We start from the raw sequence: 12,174 nt of genomic DNA, 5'->3' as shown, positions 1-12,174 counted from the left end.
CTGTTAAAAATTTAACTTTCACTTTTATTGTTACTGCATTCCAAGCAGACTATATTGTTTAAACGTAACCTTAAGTTCTATTGTTTGCATCCCAAGCCAGTAACCAGTTTCAGGTAAGGGACAGGAATTTGTATGATTCATGTATTTTTGTAATATAGCAGTCATTAGCAAGTTGACTTGCAAGCGATACAGTCCATTGCATTAAACGGAATTATTAATATTCGTATTTTTTATCCTTGAACCAGTCTTTTTGTAACATAAAATTGGTCATACGTAGCCGGATATTATTCAATTAACGCGTTCGTGAAAATTATTTGTGATTTGTGGAATTTCGATTCTCCATTAAATCAATGCGAAGTTGCTGTTCGGTGAACTCAAGGACGTCAACACGAGGGGATGGATGCGGAAAAGCGATACATACGATTTACAGCCAGTAAGTCATCCTTTAATTATTTACTTCCTATTCTTACTACTCAATTTGAACAAATATTGCGATTTATATTTCTATATTCTTGTATTGCGTAAATATAACAATCATGCCTAATCAGGAAGAACTAGCAGGTGGTAGCGTTGAATCATTAAAATTATTTAAAAACAAACGTAAGAATTTAAAATCCTCTCTTACTCGTTTTCAAAATTACGTTGCCGGTTTAGAAGAATCTTTCGATATTTTCGAATTAAAGGCAAGGGTGCACAGATCGGAAAACCTTTTAAGCGAGTTTGAATCTATACAAGATCGTATTGAAACTTTGGAACATTCAGATGAATTAGACGATTCAGATCAAATCATGGAATTTGAAAATAATTTTTTTAAAGTTATGTCTAGGGCACGAAAACTTATTGAAACGTGCCATTCTGCACATGCTTCTTCTAACGGTACAAATTCCAATAGCGTTCAGGGTCACCAGAGCTCGTTTAACCCTCACAATAGCATTATTAAATTACCCACAATGCATCTTCCCGAATTTGATGGAAGTTATGACAAATGGATGGGTTTTTACGATACCTTGGATGCCCTTGTAAACAAAAATGAATCACTAACCAACGTTCAGCGCTTTTATTATTTGAAGTCAGCCTTGAAGGGCGAAGCCGCCCATCTCTTAAATTCATTGGAGGTCACAGATGCAAATTATAACATCGCGTGGAATTTGCTAAAAGAGCGCTATGAAAATAGAAAGTTAATAATTAGCACGCACATTAAATCCATTTTTGAATTACCTTTAGTACTTAAGGACAGTCATAAATCATTGCGTTCACTCATTGACAATTTCAACAAGCATTTGAGATCATTAAAAAATTTGGAATTGCCTACAGACAAGTGGGATATTTTATTGATATATATACTCGTTAACAAACTCGATACGACTTCTAAACATGAATGGGAAAAATCCTCGGTAAACAACTCCGATTTACCAAGTTTGGCGGACTTATTAAAATTCTTAGTAGATCGTTGTCAAATATTAGAAAATATGAGCGGTGACGATTTATCCAAACAGTTGTTACACAAACGAAGTACCATGAATCATCTCACCATAAACAATTCAACCATTACGAAGTGTCCTTATTGCAAGGGGGACCATATGTTATTTCGCTGTTCAGAATTTTTAAAATTAAGCGTACCAAATCGGTGGAATGAGGTCAAAAAATTGAAATTATGTACTAACTGCTTCCGATCGAATCATTTTAACAATGAATGCAGAGGATCATATTGCCGAAAATGCAACCGAAATCATAATACTGTACTGCATAATAACTCAAATGATCGTTCGCAAGCAGACGGTACTTCAAGCACGGCTCCTAAAGAAAATCCAACATTAAGACGTGATACACAAGAATTTCGAACCCAAAGCCAAACGCATCTAGTCGCCAACACTACCGAAACAATTATCACAACACATTCCTTTTGTCCAGAAAAATACGTGATATTATCAACAGCAACAATTAATATTAAGGGCGAGATGGGCAAACTGGTGTCATGTCGCGCTCTATTAGATTCAGGTTCCCAATCGAATTTTATCACAGCGGAATTAGTACAAAAATTAGGATTAACGGGGTCTAAAATAAATATGAAAGTGTCAGGCGTGGATAGATCCACTACAAACATAAATAAAAGGGTCACTACGGAAATCTCGTCTCTATTCAATAATTTCAGACACGAATTAGGATTTTTAGTATTACGAGACATTACTGGTAATGTACCGATCAACAACATTGCCATTGATAACTTAAAATTACCTCATGACATTAATCTAGCTGATCATGAATTTCATATTTCGAGAAAGGTTGACGTATTATTAGGATCAGGAATATTCTGGAATTTGTTGCGTATAGGGCAAATTAAACTTTCGAATCATAACGCGATGCTTCAAAAAACAGTGTTAGGTTGGGTATTCGCAGGATCTATTAATTGTAACACGAACGATGAAGTACAGGCATTACACTCATCCAATGTAGACGTGCAAGATCAACTGGAAAAATTTTGGAGTATCGAGGAGTGTGAAGCACAACGTGATTTCACAAACGAGGAAATTTATTGCGAAAGTCATTTCACTTCAACATTTAAACGCGACCCCAACGGTAGATTTGTAGTACGGTTACCCATGCGCGATAATCATTTTAATTTCGAAAACTCATTAGGTAACGCGACGCGTAGATTTTACTCTCTGGAAAACCGATTTTCACGCGATTTAGAATTCAAGAAGGCATATCACGAATTTATTGATGAATATGAGAGGCTTGGACATATGAGCGAAGTAAGGCCAGAAGACGATACACTACAAACTATTTTCTATTTACCACACCACGGTGTGATCAAAAACTCCAGCACAACAACAAAATTGCGAGTCGTATTCGATGGCTCGTGTAAATCTACGTCAGGGCAATCATTAAATGACAAATTGTGTGTCGGACCTCATATCCAGAGCGACTTATTTTCCATTATAATCCGTTTCAGAAAACACAATATTATTTATACCGCAGACATCGCCAAGATGTATAGACAAATTAACGTAGCCGATGATCAAAGGGACTTACAGCGGATTGTCTGGCGAAACTGCGATTCAGAACCTTTGCGCCATTATAGGTTAAACACCATTACTTATGGTACTGGCCCAGCTTCTTTTTTAGCAATGCGATGTTTACAACAGCTAGGAAACGAGAACATGGAGCAGTTACCAGATGCAAGCGACGCTATAATCAATGATTTTTATATGGACGATTTGATAACGGGAACGAGCACAGTGGAAGAAGCTATTAAAATTAAAGGCGAAATTACATCAATTTTAGCAGGCGCAGGATTTCAACTTCGAAAATGGGCATCGAATCACAAGGCAATTCTTAATCAATCGGACTCTAAACGCGAGGTAGATAAATATTATATTTCGGAAAAGGATGCCAAAACGTTAGGTTTAATGTGGGATACTGACGTGGACACAATCGGGTTTTCATTATCATATAGCGCGAAGGAAGGTAAAATCACAAAACGATCTATCCTATCAATTGTTGCGAAAATTTTCGACCCTTTGGGTTTATTAGGTCCACTCACAATACGAATTAAAATAATATTACAACGTCTGTGGAAAAACAAATTAAGTTGGGATGAAGCGGTGCCCTGGGATATTTATATTGAATGGAAACGAATTTTAAACAATTTAGGCAATGTCGGTGATATAAAGCTACCAAGACAAGTAACCATTAAAAACTATGACGAATTGGAGCTACATGGATTTTGCGACTCTTCAGAGGAGGCTTATGGTTGTTGTGTATATATTCGTAGTATTGACAAAAATGGAAACATTAAATGCAATTTATTGTGCGCGAAATCCAGAGTAGCTCCTCTGAAACCTATAACAATTCCGAGATTAGAGTTATGCGGGGCAGTCTTATTAGCGAATTTGATGCGTAAAGTTATAAATTCCTTCAAAGCAAAATTTAGCAAAATTTGTTACTGGTGTGATTCTACAATCGTATTATCGTGGATCAATTCGGAGCCAGCTAACTTTCAAATCTTTGTTGCCAATCGCGTGAATGAAATTCAAAAATATAGCGATGCTTCACACTGGTACCATGTAAAAACGACCGAGAATCCTGCCGATTTGATTTCTCGAGGGTTAAGCCCGGAAATGCTTCGTATCAATTCATTTTGGTGGGAGGGGCCGATGTGGCTTAAAGAGACAACGTACATATTACAAACAGTAAAAAAGATGAATGAATTACCGGAAACGCGAAACACTAATCATAAAACATTGTCACTTATTACCATTACGGAAGAATTAGAAATACTGAAAAAATATTCGAATATAATTAAATTACAACGCGTTCTAGCCTATTCATTACGATTCGTCAAAAACTTAAGCACTCACAAAAATGATAAACTGAAAGGAGAACTATCGGTCGATGAAATTAAATGCGCGATGCGAAAACTGATTTTAGTTGTGCAAGCCCAATCATTCAAACGGGAAGTTGAATTAATAAAAAACGGGAAACGGCTATCAGGTGCTAGCCAAATTTTGTCACTAAATCCGTTCGTAGATAAAGATGGTATACTTCGCGTGGGGGGAAGGTTATCTAAATCTTCATTTAATATGCGACACAAACACCCTATAATTTTGCCTTCCAACAGCACATTAACGGATTTAATTATCGATCATGAACACAAACGAAATCTGCACATAGGTGTCGAAGGTACCCTATCGATTATACGTACTCAATTTTGGCCGATTCATGGACGCAGTACAGTAAAGAAAGTAATTCACAAATGCATTAAGTGTGCTAGATTCAGACGTAAGAATATAATACCCCTGATGGGAAATTTACCCCGCGAGCGACTTCAGCCTTCAAGGCCATTTTTACACACCGCGGTCGATTACGCCGGACCGTTTTTAATTAAAGATGGGAAAACCAGGAATCGTAAAATTATTAAAGCATATTTGTGCTTATTTGTATGTTTTGCGACCAAAGCGGTCCATTTGGAATTAGCTGGAGACCTAACAACGCTATCCTTCTTAAATGCCTTTAAAAGATTTGTTGGAAGAAGGGGGATTTGCAGCTCACTATATTCAGATAACGGCACCAATTTTGTCGGTGCTAATAGAGAGCTAAAAGGTATTATTAAATTATTAGATACATCTGAATTTTCTGATTATTTCAAACAATTAGATATTGACTGGAAATTCATTCCTAGTCGCTCACCTCATTTTGGAGGTTTTTATGAAGCGGCCATTAAATCGGCAAAGTCAATTTTGAAAAAGGTAGTAGGCAACGCCCACTTAACGTTTGAACAGTTGTCCACGGTATTTGTTCAAATTGAATCCGTACTAAATTCCCGGCCCATTACACCTATCTCCAATGATCCTAACGATTTACTGGCGTTGACGCCGGGACACTTTTTGATTGGAGACATCCCTCAAGAAAACGATTTTTACACACCGGAAAGACGATTAACCCATTACACAAGACTGAATCAAATGTTCCAACATTTCTGGAACAGGTGGAGCAAAGAGTACACCCACACCCTGCAAGCTAGGAGCAAGTGGAACTATCAACGCGAACCAATTCAAACTGGCACGATGGTACTGTTAAAGGGCGAATCAACACCTACATTATTGTGGCCGCTGGGGAGAGTCGTGGAGCTGCATCCTGGTAGCGATGGAACAACGAGAGTGGTAACAGTGCGAACCGGAAGTGGACTAGTCAAAAGAGCCGTCGCGAAACTGTGTGTGCTTCCTATTGACGTATAGCGAAATGTGCTAGTGAGAAATCAATCTGTGTGATGAATGATGATTAAGTAGGTTGTATCTACTTGTTAATATTTGTACAATAATTTAATAGTTGTATTTAGGTTTAAGCATTTGTATATTATTATTTGTATATTGTTGTGTAGTTAATGTATTGTATTACCGCATTGAAAGTAAGGTACTTTCAAGGGGGGGTGTATGTTAAAAATTTAACTTTCACTTTTATTGTTACTGCATTCCAAGCAGACTATATTGTTTAAACGTAACCTTAAGTTCTATTATTTGCATCCCAAGCCAGTAACCAGGTTCAGGTAAGGGACAGGAATTTGTATGATTCATGTATTTTTGTAATATAGCAGTCATTAGCAAGTTGACTTGCAAGCGATACAGTCCATTGCATTAAACGGAATTATTAATATTCGTATTTTTTATTCTTGAACCAGTCTTTTTGTAACAATATCTAAATTATTCCTGACCAGGATTTTAACTCATTTGGCAAATAACTTGATTTAAAGGGGTTTTTGTAGTTAACCTCATTTTTAATTACAATCGTGGCAAACCAAATCATCGAACGGGTTTATTTCTTACTAACTAATCTAATTTATTGTTCCACCGAATTACATTTTACAACGTTAGGGGATTCGAACAGAGGTAAATTAACAATACATTTACACAGTTCTTTAACATGTTAATAGGTTCTTGTAGCTTAATTAAAATGTTAGATAGATCGGTAGTGTAATAATTTATTACAGAAATACAAACATTTACATATCCGCCTTGTAAGGTCATTAAAAAAAAGATTATGCGAGAATGTAAATAATGCCGTGTTCATCCTCATACAAAGCATCCTAATCTCGGGGCGAAGCATCAGACAGCCGGATTCAAGGAGAGCTACGTTAAAAGGCTCAACAGCACCTGCACGGCATTTTAAATACGTCTTAACCCCAGTTATTCTGAATATTTTATAGGAGATTATGGCGATATTCCACTAAGCGCGTCCTCTGTGAGTTGCCCAACTTAAAAAATGAGATATGAAATGGATTTTTTCTGTAATATATTTAGGAACTTATACCGTAAGTTTATAGGGCGATTTGTTTTCGGGATGCTGTATACGAAAAATCATATTTAGTAGTTTTTTGTATTCGCATACGCTTTAGGATCCCAGCTTTCGGGTTACATAATGCATGGTTTTAGTGGTAAAGTTATACTCGTAACTACTCTGGTTTTGAATTGAGGAAATTGTGTTTGTTATAAATTAATTTAAAAGCTGTTTGACTCCCAATTGGATAAAATCTCTTGACAGTTTGACAATTCGAATATAGTCTGAAAGGAATAAGGGCAAATTATTTTGCGACAGAAGCAAGAATTTAAAGTTTTGCGATTCAAAGCGTTGTATCTGAACATAGATCTATGTTAGTAGTATATGAGATACATCTATTTCTGGCAGACAGAATGGAAGCTGTACATAACTTTCAACCATAGTTTGCCGCAAACTTTTCATCTATATTCGAAACGAACCATAATATTTGCGCTTCTAGTTCATGTAGGTTGAGCATGATTATAAAACGAGATACCTAAATATAAATCTAACCAAATATCCACCAACAAAGAATTTAAAGTTAAACTTTACCTTTAAAAATAATTTGTAACTACAATTACCACCTAATTTTTCAATGTCTATAAAGGTATATTTACTACAATACAATTTTCATGAATGCAAATCATTTTCAAAGAAAGGCGTTTAGTTAAATTAATTTCTTTTGTTATGCTGGTTTCTTTAAAGTACGTATTTCAGAACTTTCGATTGTTTTATTTTAACACCTTTCTAAGTATTTAAGTTCTTAGGGACTGAACCTATTAATCAATTTTCTTGGGAAATAATTTCTGTGCATTCCAGTTAAGACGAGTTACCCTTAATATAACTTGATAAGTAAAAAGAAACACTCCAATGTTTTCAGGGAGACACATTTCTACGTAAAAATCAACATTTTCGGACACCCTTCCTCTTAACAACCTACATGTCAAGAATATCAAAAAGTTGACCTTATAGTTTGCAATGGAATTTAAAAGGTAATGTATTCCATTTCTTCTGCCACTGCTTATCGTTGGAAGGTAAAGCATGTTACAGGGTTGGATCAACAGAATTATAAGACCTTTCAAATAAGAGGTATCACTCGACTGTTACTTTCATTTCCAACTTTAGATATGAGGGTTGTTGTGGGGAGGGGGTGGCTAACAGGCGGTTGATTTTTACGTAAAAATGTTCTTTAAATCATCTAATGGTTCGTAGTGATTCCTTTTAAGGAATACATAGGTGGGTGAATTTGTACGTATGCTATCTTTTGAGAGAATCTATGCAGAATGTGCTAGATTAATTGCATGGATAAGGTCAATCAATGTACCATGCTAGGGGGTTTTATGTGCTCTGTTAAAAAAACATTGAATTTCGGAATTTAGTAGAAATTATTTTAAAAAAATTAAGGGAAGTAGGTAATGGCGTAATGACGTAACGTAAAAAATGTACCTATTGCGTAATTCGATCAACATTATTTGTAAACAAATTAGCAAATTACATACTCGTACATAAGAGTAATCATATCAGTCAACTCCTTCATTCATACTCTCGCCGAATAAATCATCAAGTAAAATAGTCCCATTATTCCTGGAACAATTACTTTACTTACTTGAAGTAACCCCTACGACCGACGAACGACCCTTGCATCTCTGTAATCTACGTTTGACACCGTTTCCTACCGCATACAACTTACAATTGTTCGCGCATCTTTAAGGATCGATATAGGTTCTATTTGTTTGTTCTCGCGAGATGTTTCGATTTCGTATCTCTCAAAAGTTGCCTGATGTCGTGCACTGAATTTTATAAGGAAATGTACACATAACCTGGAAACGTGATTTAATGGTAACTGTGTCATATTTTCTAGAGCGAGATTGATGCATACTTTAAAATGCTATTTAAATCATTCTTTCCTTATTTTCTGAAATTGCGTTTACCCAGTGCATCGTAATACCAGAACATGACTCCTGTGCTTTGAATGTTATCTACATGAATATTTTCCCGATGAATGTATACAGGGTGGTGCCTAGCGCAACGCAGCATAGGGATTTCAATGGTAATTTCTTTATAGTCAATTACTAGCTCCCCTAATTATTTTAGAGCAAAAGTCTAAATACGTTTTTTTAAGAAAAAAATACTGCATCTGTTCGTACTTTTAGTTATAATTTTCCATTTTTCAAAAGCGTAGAAATCGACAAAATAAAAAATTACATTTTTATAAATCAGTGATGCTTTGGAATCTTTTAACAAACTACAAGCGCGTGGCATCTAAGCTATCGTTGTTTGACGTCGAACGATTTTCACTTATAATTGCACAAGAGGTTTGTATTTTACCGAGTAAATTTGGGTTGTTTAGGTAATGAAAATCTGTTACCTAGTAATTAGACGAGAAAAACTGTCAACTAATAAAAATGCGACACCGCAGGTGGAGCATTTTTAGGTTGACAGTTTTTCGAGTCCAATTGCTAAAAGGCAACAGATTTGAATTGCAACAACACAAATTTACTCGGTTTAAATACAAACCTCGAGTGTAATTCGGCAGGACAATTTAACGAACAAGAAATTCACCAAATTAATCAATTATTGACAGACGTCAAACTAGTCATATGGGAAAGGATAATGCGATAATTGGTTCGAAAATGAATAGTGAAAAAACCACTAGTGCATTTGTCGCTGGAAAAGTTGCAGGTAACTTTTGCCGCTGTCAAAGTGACAATTGCACTGCGGCTTATGCGATTTTTTATACATGAGTTGAATTGTCATATTTAATTCTGTTTCAACTAACCGACGCAATAAAAGGCATCTTAGGGTAATGTTTTTTTAGAGAATGTATGCTGCATCTGCATCAGATACTATTTGTTTATCATTTTCCGGAATCAGAGTACCTACATAATCGAAGAAAAAAAACTGATTTGGAGAAGATTTGTTCCTAAACTTATATTCGGATTGTCCGCTACTGCAGCCAAAACGTTGAATGTATTGTCGTTTTCCTGATGGTTTTGACGGACATTTTGAACGTTATTGCACTTGCAGTTCTTTAACTAATTTATAAACAAGTATAAATTTAATATACGTCAAAGGCAAATAATGAAACGTGATCGCTGTTTTTTTAGGTAATTCCAAGGCATATTTGGTTTATTGTAAAATGAACCTTTTTATTTTGTCGATTTCTACGGTTTTGAAAAATGGAAAATTATAACTAAAAGTATGAACAGATGCAGTATTTTTTTCTCTAAAAAAAACGTATTTACACTTTTGCTCTAAAATAATTAGGGGAGCTAGTAATTGACTATAAAGAAATTACCATTGAAATCCCTATGCTGCGTCGCGCTAGGCACCACCCGGTATAGTTGTTACTTTACTCACCTATCATTTTTAATTAAAACGGTAGAACAGCATTACATTTTTAATTCTGTTTGTTATAACCACAGTGTAATAGTTATTTATGCATCAAGGGCGTTAAGGAGATATTTACACCGAGGACGATTGAGGCCGAGGGATTGTAAGTCGCCCGAGGGTTAAATATCGAGTAATGCCTGAGGTGCATACAACATTTTATTTTTCATCGTTCCAAAGAATGCATTTCCAATATACAAATGTAATGATTATTGTTTGACCAACATTAAAGTGCTTCATACGAATCAAGTAGCTTTTTCCTTGCTTAATTCCATCAATATATTTGACAGGCCGTTTGGGGGTATAATGAGATGACAATCCATTATGCCCTCTTATTATTAGGGAAATGAAAAACAAACAATAGAATAGTGAAACAACCTCCATGTACAATGTACATTTTGAAAACAGCGAATTTAAAAAATACAAATTCATTACGCGCTTTGGTGCCCAAAAAATAATGGTTAATGGGGTAAGTGCAGGCCCTTTTCTATTACGCAAACAAATGCACATACCAAAAATAAATAAATTCACTCTTATAACAGTTTAAAATAACATAATTTTATTTTCAATTACCAAGAGGCCCTTTGGATACATTCAACACTTATGGAGCGGACAGTTAGCATCTGATTCTTCATAAGGGTATTGTCAGAAGGTAACAAGAGCATGAGAGCGGTGGGGGTCTAAATAGTCGCGTAATTACAAAAAAATCAATGGTGCGGAGCGAGAGTCCGCAAGCGACCACTGTAGGGTTAAAATAATTATGGAGTATAGTCAGTATACTGTACAGTTTATAAAGGTGAAAGATTAAATGACAAAAAAAGTCAAATTTGGTGTCCCATTTAAGAACACGTTTTAGCACTAAAGCGTCATCTGTAATTTTTTTCAATCTGGTACTTACAAATTGTACAGTATTTAATTAAACCAATTTTGCGAAATAATAATGGGTTAAGCAAGCTGACTATCACTCGCCGGTAAAGTCGAAAATGGCATCATATTTAATACCCTGCTATAAATCAATTTATCATACACGATATCAGTACATATAAGAAATTTAACGTGATAAATTGACGCCACGCGTATAAATTATAGCGACGTATCAAAATTTAAAAAATTTGGTTTTTCACCCTAATTGAAATCAATGTGATTAATATCATTTGCTCATGTTTCCCAGTTTCCATCTCAGAGTTACGCGTAAATTTAATAATATGGAAGGTAACAAAATTATTTAGGCTGAGGTATGTTCCTCTAGATCCAATGTATGTGATGTCCTCCACAAGGGTCGTGCGGCCTCGAAGATGGATAAAGTATACTTTCACCTCGCGTGGTTAAATTTGTTTTTAGGTTGTAAGCTTTGTAAATATTTTGTTAACATTCCAACCCCTGTGCCTTCAACGTGTTAAAATGGCAGCCAAGTAAATACTTCCCAAAGATATTTACACGACTTCAACGGTAGCGAACCGCAAAGTAAGAATTTATCTTAGATTCCAGCTTTAGAGCTATCAACCCCTAAAAGAATTTAGTAGGTACCGTGAAACTTCTCGCATCGGCTTGGAAATTTACCATCGTAAATCTGGATATTACAACACAAAAAATAGTGAATAATGCGCGACTTGTGTCCAAATCAGTAGAAATAAATAACGATCCGTCTTTCGTTCCAAGGAATTTGGTTTCCAGCCATTATTTGCCCGTATAAAAAATAAACATTAAGAGTGTAATAAATCAGTGTATTTGTTGTTTCCGTCAGAGCATAGGGACAAATCGACTGTGTAACATAGATTTTCCATTCGACACAGCAGCGTTGTGTAACATCCCGAGATGAGGTTTCCACTTTTTCGTAACATTAGCATAGGTAATTATGGTTGTAATGAAATTAGGAGACGGTTGGTATTTGATTAGCGACTGGGAACGAGAGAAGACTTCCTACGAGAATTTCGTCTGTTAACAAAACTAAAACTTCAACAGCAAATAAGG

At 35.6% G+C, this 12,174-nt stretch overlaps 1 protein-coding gene across 1 annotated transcript; it reads left to right on the top strand.

The window, feature by feature from the left end:
• The first annotated feature begins 536 nt into the window (after window positions 1–536).
• Window positions 537–5,738, top strand: LOC116161684. The gene is made up of 2 exons (XM_031475127.1): window positions 537–5,103; window positions 5,158–5,738. The coding sequence occupies exons 1-2, from the start codon at window positions 537–539 to the stop codon at window positions 5,736–5,738; spliced, it is 5,148 nt and encodes a 1,715-aa protein (XP_031330987.1).
• The last annotated feature ends 6,436 nt before the right edge of the window (window positions 5,739–12,174 follow it).

Source organism: Photinus pyralis, unplaced genomic scaffold (genome assembly GCF_008802855.1).
Source record: "Photinus pyralis isolate 1611_PpyrPB1 unplaced genomic scaffold, Ppyr1.3 Ppyr1.4_LG1, whole genome shotgun sequence".
Classification (NCBI taxonomy): Eukaryota; Metazoa; Arthropoda; class Insecta; order Coleoptera; family Lampyridae; genus Photinus; species Photinus pyralis.
This window is presented reverse-complemented; position numbering and strand designations above follow the sequence as displayed.

Excerpts from the sequence above, each read along its gene's own strand:
- LOC116161684 (XM_031475127.1), top strand. The coding sequence starts at position 537 with ATGCCTAATCAGGAAGAACTAGCAGGTGGTAGCGTTGAATCATTAAAA. Across the intron at positions 5,104-5,157 it reads TGCTAATAGAGAGCTAAAAG|ATATTGACTGGAAATTCATT; the intron begins GTATTATTAAAT and ends TCAAACAATTAG.